We start from the raw sequence: 12,501 nt of genomic DNA, 5'->3' as shown, positions 1-12,501 counted from the left end.
GCATCGCGCGGGAACTATAAATCGGGCAATAAATGACTTAGCATTTAAATAATTTTTTTCGCATGTCTAGGGAGGGGCAACTGCCCCTCTGTCCCCCTCTGGCGACGCCCTTGGGACTGCGGTTGGTCGGATAACTGAAAAGTCAGATAACTGAAAAGTATGAAAAAATACATTATTAGTATAGTGTATTAGGCCTGGTTTAAATACTAGCCTCCCTTTCATGGTCGAGCCAGTGCTGCCAGCTAAAACATGCAAAAATTTAACAAAAATAATATTAAAGTAGCCAAGACATAACCAAATATTGTAGCGCCACATCACTAGCGGACATTTGAATTTGCCGACTAGAACGTGGTCGGTTAATCGGGGGTCGGATAATCGATGCTCTACTGTAATTACATTTATTAGTTTCAGTATCAAACTATTTTTTTACAGTTAAAATATAAATTAATTTACTAATTTTTTAAAATATTTAAACACAAATTTGACTAATTGAAATTTGAAATAGAAAAATAAAATATTTACTAAAACTAAATTTGTAAAAATTTTACAGGAATTGCATTTCTGGATGTTAATATTGTATTTCAAGAAGAACCTGAAGCACCAGTTTTATCTCTTGGAGAAAGAGTGGTGTGGTTACATGAAGACAAAGAATTAAATAAAGGAACTACCAAATGGATAGGAAGAATACCATTCATTTGTGCTGATTGGACTGCTGGCATAGAATTTGTATGTTATTTTTATTTAGAAAGTTTTTTTATTGTGAACAGTTTCATTAAATTTAATTTTTTTTAATATACACAGGATGATCCCATTGGTCATGGGAATGGTCAATTAAATGGTAAAAGATATTTTACTGCAAAAGAAAATCACGCATTTTTTCTGCCTTTGATAGGTTTGCTGAAAGCCGAAGATTATGAAAATGACTATAATATAGATGTATCTGGTAAAATATTTCTGTTTTCAAAGAATTAATTAATATTTAGTCAAACCTATGTTTATAAACTTAATTCCTTCCTAAATGTTGTTTGGAAACTGATTTGTTCTCAAACCAAAACAAATTTTTCCATAAGAAACAATGAAAAACTGATTAATTTGTATCTGATCCTCAAAATTTATTTGTATCTGCCTTTTTTTTATGTTTTTAGCAGCATTTCATGCATAAAAATGCCTACAAATGCAATATAATATTATTTACCGTATATCTCAGCAGATAAGACAATAGTTGAATCATAAAAAATGGCCCCCAAAATCTGGTGTCGTCTTATACGGCTGATACAAAAAAAAAATTAGATTGAAATTTATATAAATTAAAACCATTATAAAAAGACAGACAAACCGTAACCATTTACTAGAAGAGAATAGGGTATGTGCACAAAATAGAATAGCCCGTAGAATGTTTTTGTGACTAGTCAGTCATTACCCGAATGCCCGAATCAGTGCGAATATTTGCAACAATCGCAAGGCAGTGCTGCCAGATGCAAGAAAATAAAATTTGTTTATTTGAAAAATTACAAATAGGACATAATTCCGTATACACTATATAGTATTATTATTCAGATGATGATCGCTAATCTAAACTAAATTCATAGGCCGTTGATAGTTTGGGGGTCATCTTATAGGACAGATATATGCTAAAACCATAAAATTTTGACGAAATTTTATACCTCGTTTTATCTGAAGGTTATCTTATCCGCCGAGATATACGGTATATTCATATCTATATCCATTTTATATATAAAAAGCAAAATGTTTCATCACTGCCAACTGAAATTGAAACTAACACTTTGCAAAAAGTGCTATAAATAGAGACTCGACTCTGCCTGGATGAAATAAAACCAAACCAGTCAAGACAGACAAGTATTTTATCCACATTTTCCAAAATACAGTAGAACCTCGATTATCCGGACTAATTGGGGATGAAGGTAGTTCGGATAAGGAAAAATCCAGATAATCAAAAAATAATTCTGTACTGTATTTAAATCGTGAGCAAATTTTCAAGAAACAAATGTTCATTTTGAATTTGGACTACTGCTGACCAGCACTAACACTGCCTATTGTTTAAAGGCCCTCTGGTGGCGCAAGAAGACGGATTTTATAAAATAAAAAGCAGTTAAAACTGTCAAATTTTTATTCATAAAAATGCAAACTATTTATTATTTTATGATGAGTAAAATTTTTTCATCGCATTCACGGCTTTTAAGTAATGCATAAACCTTCAAGGCACGAGGCCCCTCAGACTGCGAGGCCGTAGGCGGTGGCCCACGTTGCCCATGCCTTACATTTTTGTTTATTTTGAACAATCCGGATAATCGAGGTTCTACTGTACTATGTTTCAATTGCCTTGATTTAAATCTAAATTTTAATTTAATTAATTAATTTTGATTTTATTTTTAATATTAGTTTCAGTGTAAAAACCAGAAATTTAATTATTATTTTGTTATTTTTAATTTTAATTTACTGGCTACCTTGTATTAACCTTTCAGCAGTGGGATAGTCAGGTATGGTGCTATCTCTTAGTAGTGGAGAATATACCTGGGAAATTTTTAAAGTATTTTTTCACGCGATTTTTCTCATTACCGTTTCAGAAAAAGATTTTGTAAACAGTTATGTCTAGTAAAGAAAAGTCTTTTTTTATTGTTACATAATTTATTTTTTATGTGAATTTTTTTTTGCTGTAGTTTTTGGCTAGTTTTTGGCGATACCCCAAAAAGAATTTAGCGGATATATACGTCCCTCACCACTGCCACACGATCACCTTCAACGTATATATACATCCCTCACTGCTGAGTGGTTAATAAATATTATATTATACTATATAGTATATTAATTTGAGTTAAGCACTATTAAATATGAATTATTGGATGTCATTTATATTACACGAATGTCAATTAATGCAGTTTTTATTAATTAATTTGATTTAAATTGAATTGCGACATGTACCGAAAACCGAAAGTAGTATCTTACATGCATGCACATTGAAATCTAATTTGAATAACAGTATCATCAATGGTTTGCATTGTGACATCTAATGACGCGAGGCAAATCTCAGCGATCTGCTGAATTGGTAGTCCTGTCATTGATTGGTTGGCCATCAACTTTAATTTAACATAGGAAGTATAAGAAGTTGATCATCAGTGGCCAACTCTGCTGAGTATCTTGTTCAGAAACTGAGTTATCATACAGTAATTGAAGCAAATATGGCGTTCAAAATTTTGTTCATAAACATGGAATTCGTAACCTGAGATTTGACTATATATAAAATTATTTTAAATAATTAAAATTTTGTTTAGAAAATTGGAAATAAACAACTTTATAAATGTAAATAATGTTAATGCAGCAAAAATTGACATCACTTACAAGATTACAGTGATGAAAGTGTTTAATATATCTGTTTAGTACATATTAAATGTCATTATTATTATAAATTTTGTAAAAGTTGTTTTTATAGAGAATGGGTTTAAATATCGTTGTGCTCAATGCACACATTATTTTTGATGGTTTTTCTTATGCAAAATAATATTTTTACAAAAGATGATTTATATATATATATATATATATATACAGTATAATGTCTGTGATGATTGGTTACAGAAACTCAAAAGAACTAGGAAGAGTAAGAAATATAAATTCCAAAAGGCAGTTTAGGGAATGAGTTGATATTAAAGTTGTTTTGAAAAAAATAAAATAATCATACAATATTGCTGGACTTTTTATGTAAAATAAAATAAAATAAAAAATATAGAGAGACAGTTTTTCAATCTATGGTATGAATATAACTACTAATTTTTAGTAATTAATTCATTTATTACTAAAAAATTAGAGTATTAAGTAAGTAATACAATGATTATATATATTAAGTAAATAGGAATAAGGCATTTATTTATTTCAATGTACAGAAGTAATGAATTAAAAGTTGATAATTCTTTTAGAAAATGAATCATGTTTGAAAAAAAGCATAATTTCAAGTAATAGGAAACAGGTAAGTTCAGTTTATCTGGTTTCTGTAATTTATTTTAGTAAGCAAAAAATTTTATTTTTGTAAAGTTATTATTTAAGAAAAATACTATTTTTCTAAAAAGCTTATTGTTTCTTAAATAATATATATATATATATATATATATATATATATATATATATATAAAATAACATAATATAACAATACTTTGATTAGATAAACAAAAATGTGAAATGCAAATAAATTTTTATCTATATTTCTTGTTTTATTATATGATCGAGACATTGTTGTTTCTATAAAACTAAATTTGCAATTATAATTTTGTTGAAACAGCAATTTCTAATTTTATTCTATTTGTTAATAAATAATGTTTATTCATCAATCGCACACCGCGCTGAATAAACAATAACTTCACACAAAAACCAAAAACAGTGCGTTATCACATATAATTACCATTTTCACAGACGTTTTCGAACATAAAAGTTCTTCATCGGGCGAAAAAAGGACAACTTATAAAAAAACGTTCGATGGAACAGTTTTCGAAAGAGCCATGCGAAAGATTCGAAATGTTACTCGTGCGGATGTCGTCATCTCTGCGCATGGGCGAAAGTGGAAATTTTTCTGTAATGTCATCCGTCATATATGAGCATTTGCCATGCGACGGATAACGATAACTCCTCTTAAAACGACATCGGGAGTACTCCCAAATCTTTACACTCTTTCAAAAAATCGAACTTTGCCCTAGCTGAAAGAGTGTAAAGATTTGGGAGTACTCCCGATGTCGTTTTAAGAGGAGTTATCGTTATCCGTCGCATGGCAAATGCTCATATATGACGGATGACATTACAGGAAAATTTCCACTTTCGCCCATGCGCAGAGGTGACGACATCTGCACGAGTAACATTTCGAATCTTTCGCACGGCTCTTTCAAAAACTGTTCCATCGAACGTTTTTTTATAAGTTGTCCTTTTTTTGCCTGATGAAGAACTTTTATGTTCGAAAACGTTTGTGAAAATGGTAATTATATGTGATAACGCACCGTTTTTGGTTTTTGTGTGAAGTTATTGTTTAAATAATGTTTATTCAAATAATATTATATGTAACAATTGCTAAATTAAAATTTATTTTTCAAATAATAATTTCATTTCTAAAATAATCTGATTGATGTGTTTAGTTAAAATAGGAATTAAAACTGTGATACATTTTAAAAAGCTTAGTGTTTTTTATTTAACATTTTATTTAAGTTTTTATAGTAAAAGTTGAACATTACTGTAGATGCTAAAATTCATTACATATCAAAAACTGTAAACAAATAGAAAAATTTATTTTTTTTCTGGAAGAGAATATTCATATGTATATATTTAAAAGTGTGACACTCACACTTTTGACCTTCTATAAATTTATCATAATAATTCTAATAAGACAGTTCTAATAAGAAAATATAGACAGTTTATTGTTTTATAGGAGTAAAAATGAATTCATAAAAACAGTTCTATAATTTATTACAGAAGATTCTTGATATACGTCATGTTAAATTCATAGTTTTCGTTAGAGGCAGTAGTTCCTGTTTTTTCGTACTTAAATGCAAATTATGCATTTAATTGCTACAGTATATAAAGGACATACAGTACATATCATAGTACAAGTACAGTAGTAATTATGTATTAAATGTTTAATACAACAAATAAATATTAGAAAACTGTATAGCATGACAGTATATTATACAATACTGGAAATCATAATTTTAGAGAATGTATGATGAAGTAAAAATGTAAATAATAAGAAAATAGTAAATTATATTCATAGGCATATGAGTGACATCTATTTATTAATTCCGTACAAAAAAAATTCAGATTTTTTTTAATTAGTCTGGAATGTATCTCCCATGTGATGTATTAGTTCAATGAAAAGTTCATGCCCAATATAACATCACTTTATCAGTTATGCTTTTTAGAAACTGTATATTGAGGATTCTTGTATGTGTGTACAAACGCACATACATACACACACATATATATACTGTATTTACTCACTTATAAGACAATCTTGGCTATATGATGAGATGTGACTTAAAAGATCAAAATATGGGATGCTCCCGTAAAAAATGCAAACACACGATTATTTAACAAAAATTATTGCAAAAATGTGAAGAATTCTTCGCTTGCGCATATAGGACGATTTTTTTGAAGCAATGAAAAATGAATAAAAACCTTGTCTTATATGCGAGTAAATATGGTATACGAATTGAATTAATTAATAACAACAATGAGTAGTTGGCGTACATAGTATGAAGATATTTCTGACAACTAAGTTCTGATACTTACAGAATTATATATTGATATTTATATTTGCATATAATTATGTATAATTTTTAAATTTTAAAAAAATAATTTAAATAATTTCAACTTTTTAAACTAATTAATAAGATCAATGTCATGACCCAATAACATATTTTTAATTAAATGAACATTTTGTTTTATGTTCAAATATATAATGTATATTTTGTATTAATTTTTTGTGTATTCTGAAATGTACTGTTGAATATGTCAAAAAGTTTCATCTAATTAAATATTTCTTACTAGATCAAGATGTTATATTTATCTAGTATGAACCTTATTTTAATCTAATTGTTAAAAATAAATTTTTTCTATATGAATGAAAAAAAGTAAAAATTTGGCTGAGAAAAGTTATATCTGTTTCTTTTAATGGTTATAAAGTATATATAATTAGTAAATTTAACAATAATTAAACAAGTTTGCAAGTTTTAAAGTGGGTAAGTATCAAATATCTAAAATTTGATTTTTGTTTCAATAAACTGATCCTAAAATTTGTCAACTCTGAAGACAGAACAATTAAATTTAGTAAATTTTAAATCAACAGATTGCTAAATTAGAAAGGAAATTTCAGATTAATGATACATTTTATTCTTCGTTGACTTTTAATGTTTAAAAACAATAAAAATTTATATATATGAATAGTGATATATTTTATTTTTAGATAATCCTCTACAGTTAAAAAGATTAATTCAATGATGATTAATATGTAGAAATTTAATTTGTGGATCAAAACTGCATGCCATTTTGTACAGTTTGTGATGCATGTAAGAAAGCTATTAAAAGGTAACTAATCAATTTTTTATAACCGTTAAATTATAGACGAACTAACTGTTTAATTAAAATTTATAAAGTATTTTTAAATTTAAGAAATTAAACTATTAATATTAGAAATAATTATTAATAATGCATGTTTCCTGTGAAAATATACAAGGATTTTTAAGATTTGATAAATTTTGCATCAGTTAGTTAATAAATTTATATTAATTAACATTAAGATAAAATTCATATCTTTTTATTATAAAATTAGTTTTGTTAACAATAATATTTTAATTAGGCAAAATAATTATACATACTTTTTCACATTAATATGTGAAAAATATGTACTGCATCTCATGTGACTAAATGTGACATTTTATGTACATGTTTGTAATATTTGTTATAAATATTTAATATCTCTTTTGCTTATTTAACAAAATTCAATCTAAATTGTTTAATAATGAAAATTTCAACAGTAAAAACATTTGTAGTTGACACCATAATCAAATTATTAGAAGAAAAAATGCTAAATTCAGGAGCCAAAACCAAATTTTTTATTTAGAAATGTTTTCATTCTTAAAATTTTGACGTGAGGACGTTCTTTTAAGAAAGAAAGGATTTCTAAGTAAAAACTTTTGTCTTGGCTCATGAATTTAGCATGTTTTCCTAATAATTTAATTAAAATTTATAAAGTTTTAATATGTCATTTTAAAAAAAATACTATTATAACAAGAATGCATTTTATATTAATGCCTTTTAAAGAAAACTAGAATCTGTACTAATAAATGATTACATTGACATTACAGTTGGAAAGCTTTATTAAGAAATGTAGAATGATAGTAATTTAATATAAAAATGAATTTAATTTCTATCAAAAGTTATACTAAATTATATTAATTCTTTATTTTTCTCTCAGAAATGCAATAAAACTAAAACTTCATATGACTTATGCAAGTGTAAAAATAAAGGCGGTGAAATATCTAATTTGATAGAAGAAAACCACGAAAAACAAAAATCAGCAAGATCATTGTTAATTGGCTCACTTAAAAGGTGTCAAAAGAAAAAAATAAAGAAACAAAATATCATTAATTCAGATCAATCTACAGGGAGTCCAAAATTAATTAAATCTAGAAGAAATAGCACGCCTTCAATAGCAAGTTGTCCTGCAGTTGTTTCCACTGAAGAATGGACTGTTATTGATTCTGATAATGATATTGAGTATAAAGGTGGATTTCATGTATTGATGTCATGTTTTACTTTAGGAGGTTCATATAGACAAAGGAAAAAGAAAATAACTGCAACATTTATGGAAAATGAAATATATATTCCATGCGAAAAAACATCAAATACATCTGAAAAATGTAGACCTTCAGACTGTATTGCAGATGATTTTTCTAACAGAAAAGAAACCGAGAGAACAGTATTTACTACAAATTCTGTTTTAAATCCAAGTGAAGTAATTTGTTGTACTACTTCTGCACAATCTTCTGAAAAAACAGCTGTTAAGAATTCAGTACGATGTATCAAGAGAAAGAAAAGGAAAGCGCCATTGCCTCCAAATGTAACTAATTTATCTGAGAATACTGAGAAAACACATCCTCAAATTAATGATTCAAAAGAAGTAGAAGTAAATAAAATTGATGATCTGCCTACAGCAATAGGTAAACTCTATACATTTAATCAACTTTCAATAAATTCCCAACAACAAATTAGTCAAGAAGTACCTAATCCAGTTCAGAAACAAGAGATTTCTGTAATTTGTCAAGGAAGATATGCAAGAGTTTTAGAAGAAAAGAAAATTAATGATTTAAATATAGGTGGAAAAAATATGCCCAAAAAACGTAAATCTCCAAAAAAGAAACCAGCTCCTAAACCACCACTTTCTTCTAAATCTAGTTCTTATTCTTCAATAAATATATCAAACAATTTCAATGAAATTGTAAATGTTAATGGAGATCAACCAGAAGAATTTTCGAAAAGTAATATTGTTAAAAACTCTATTGAAAATAAAGAACTTTGTATATGTAACTGTGCAATGTGTAAACAAGATAATTTTAAATATATAAACATTCCTCATTTTGTTTGTCCTACTTTATCGAAAGATGCCGATTCATATAATGTTACAGTTTTGGGTTATTTCAGTATTGGTAAAAAAGATGAAAATTATAATGAGGAAATAAAATTGCATGAAAATGGTTTTCATCAATGTTGTGAAAAGGATACAGCTGGAGCTTGCATTTCTAATAATGTCAGGGTCAGTCAAAATCATGATTTTGTACTACCACTTGCTCAGCAAAGAAAATGTAGATGTAATTGTTCACCTAATTTTGAAACCATTCAACATTTTGATCAAAATCATTTTAATGAACTTCCCAAAAGAAAAATTAATTTGTGCGCCAAATCTCACAGTAATCCTATACTAATGTGTTCATGTTCAAATCCACATTGGCTAACAAATGAAAATGATGAGTACTTAGGCGATAACATTCATAGAAAAATGATGTTTAACAGACACCAAAATCCTTTAATAAAAGATTGTAGTCATAAAAATTATAAAAGTAAATATTCTTATCAGATAAATAAAAGATCTGAACAATTTACTGAACTTGAAGAATTGCTTAAATCTAAACCAAGTGTTAGTGATTTTATTGCTGCCTTTAACTATTTAACTCAAAGAAACTCAGATTTAGATTTACCTAATCCTAGAATTTCGTCAGAAAATAATTTAAAGATAAATCGAGTTCAGGAATCGGTTACCGATTGTGATGAATACGACTTAAAATCACTTCCTACAAAATGGAAATATGCTCCAATGGATTTTCATATAAATAAAGTCAAAGCAACAAAGTTAGAAGAAAATTATAAAATCAATAAACCTTTGAAAAGTTGTTTAGTGAATAAAAATAATAAAAAAGTGACTTTTGAAAGTGGAATTAAATCAAGAGAATCGGTAAAATTAGCAGAAAATTTAAAGAATTCAAAAATTGATGCTCTTCCACAAGGACCTTGCAATTATTATATTGCTGCACACAAACATGCAAGAAACCAGGAATATATTAATCAAAAAGATCGATTCAAGAAAACTGGTTTTAATGAAAATGATTTGAACCTAGAAGCAAAAAAGCCAATTAGAAATCAAAGGCTAATCAGAAATCATAATTACAGGAAATCATATCGGGCTCCACCAATACCTAATTCTGAAAATTATAATCAAAATTTGTCATCTCGTCAAAATAAAAAAAGTAAGCGTTCGTCCTCTGTTTTTCAAGTACTTTTCAGTTATTAGATAAAAAATAATCAATTATAAATTACAGATTCATTAGAAAAAATAGATGAATATGGAGCAATACCAAAAAAATATAACAGAAAAATATGGTAAGTAAATTTTTATCTAATATCAACATGCATAAAATATAGAAGTGTGATGTATTTAATATATGCCATAAATTATATAGCACACTTAATGTCTAAAGAATTTACAGTATTATATAACGTTATTAAGTTAAATAACAAATTAATCATAATTTTAGTATTTCATATATGATGATGAATTTTAGATATTTTTAGTCAAGAATTTCTTTAACATGTAATACAGTATATAAATTCATATATAGATATCAATTAACACATAAAAAATTTACATTTTAAAACTATTATTGGCCATTTCATAAATTGTTATAAGAACAAACTTGAAAAACATTATTTTAGAATAATCTGTAAATAATAATAGTCCAATGATATAATATGACTATTTATTGTTATAAACATTCTTATTGATGTAATTATCATGTTTTTTTCCTGTTTAGATTATATATTTAATTCATTCTTGATACACTAAAACAAATTTAAATTAGTGAAAATTTTTGTTTAAATTAAATTTTATTTTAATTGATGACCAAATAATTTTTTATTCGATAACAAAATCTTAACTGCTAGATTCTTTGGTTGTAATTAACCTAATGATTTAATGATAACTAGTTTAATTAAAGCTTAAGAACCTGGCTATTAATAGTAAATTGAGCTTGGTTTTTGTTTATATTTTATTTATATACTATGCTTGGACAAATCCTGGAAGCCAGCTGATAACTATGGAGAGCTGTGGAGAGTCGAAAGCTCTCCATAGTTATGATTCAGTCAGCATAGCAATTAACCTGTGTGTGTATATGTTTTAAACTAATATATAACTGAAAGCAAAGATCAGATGGAGATCCAGATAGCATAACTAGCAATGCTTTTACACAATAATTAAAAGTTGTAAGTTTGATTCCTGCTCCGTGCTGATCTTTCCTCCAGAATATTTTAAATTATTTAATTATTTTCAGTAAAAGTTGGCAGTCTAAGTGCCTACTTTTAAACCAAATTACAGAATTTCATCTATAATCATTAGTAATAATTTAGCAATTTATGTTATTTATTTGTATGGAAAATAACAAAGCAACAAGCAAACACAAGAATGAAGGTTATATAATTATGTCCAAGTCAGATAGCTAATCAACAGTAGTGTTAGTTTCCTGGTGGATGTCAGCCAGAGTCCCAGGAAAATCTAATTATGACATCTATTTTTTATACTGTCTTTTGCTTACTGTTGCAGTGAAGAAGACAGATTAAATTACTGTGTTAATTTATTTGTGATACAGAAACTATATATAGTCTAAATTTTTAAAAAATATAAAAACAGTATCAATTTTTCTTAGAATCACACTTAAATAAATTCATGTTGCCATCCTATTGTGTCTCATGATACAGATTTTTTCTGTTCTAGAAACAGTGAAAATTTAGCCTTTGATTTTTGTACAATTTTTGCCTTACAGAATTTAGAATAAGTTACTACTGTTTGTTAGAGATTTATGAATATAATGAATGTGCTATTAAGCTACTGTAATTTCTAATTTGACATAAACCAATGAATGTTTTTTTCATATACAAATTTGTACTAAAGTTACATATTGTTATCACAGCATAGCATTATTTAAAACAAATATAATGTCACTGAAATAGATGGGGACTTTTGAGACACCCTGTATATCCAATAATTTACTTTAACCCGTCATTACTCGAGGGTGAGCACTGCGCTCGCCTTTCATTTTAAAGCACTTCTAACTCTGACTTCTTGGAAGTTTTGTGGCCAAACTTTCTCTCTCTCTCTTTCTACCTGAGTATCTTCCTTCAACCATAAACTGGAATTAGAAATAATAGTCATCATTAAATAACATAGTTAAAATATTTTCTTGAAAATATATAATTATTTAATTTATTTGTAGTTTATTCAATTATATATTTGATTTATTTGTTTTAGTTTTGATATTATCAAACAATATTTAAAGTAATATAAACAAACAACTTTTAATATAGGGTGAGTTTGTATATAGAAGATAAATCATCTCATAAAGGCTTAATACCATTATTAATTTCACCAACAATGACTTTAGGTATGCTGAAAGATAAAGTAAGTAA

At 27.0% G+C, this 12,501-nt stretch overlaps 1 protein-coding gene across 1 annotated transcript in view; it reads left to right on the top strand.

Moving 5' to 3' along the window:
* The window catches only part of LOC136981073 (uncharacterized), a 41,789-nt gene that overhangs the window by 10,931 nt on the left and 18,357 nt on the right, over nucleotides 1–12,501 (top strand). The window contains exons 3-8 of the mRNA XM_067277347.1: nucleotides 551–726; nucleotides 802–943; nucleotides 3,930–3,979; nucleotides 7,964–10,289; nucleotides 10,362–10,422; nucleotides 12,400–12,493. Coding sequence (XP_067133448.1) covers nucleotides 551–726; nucleotides 802–943; nucleotides 3,930–3,979; nucleotides 7,964–10,289; nucleotides 10,362–10,422; nucleotides 12,400–12,493 — 2,849 coding nt within the window. The remainder of the gene's footprint in view (nucleotides 1–550; nucleotides 727–801; nucleotides 944–3,929; nucleotides 3,980–7,963; nucleotides 10,290–10,361; nucleotides 10,423–12,399; nucleotides 12,494–12,501) is intronic.

Source organism: Centruroides vittatus, unplaced genomic scaffold (genome assembly GCF_030686945.1).
Source record: "Centruroides vittatus isolate TY-2023 unplaced genomic scaffold, ASM3068694v2 contig_1162, whole genome shotgun sequence".
Lineage (NCBI taxonomy): Eukaryota > Metazoa > Arthropoda > Arachnida > Scorpiones > Buthidae > Centruroides > Centruroides vittatus.
This window is presented reverse-complemented; position numbering and strand designations above follow the sequence as displayed.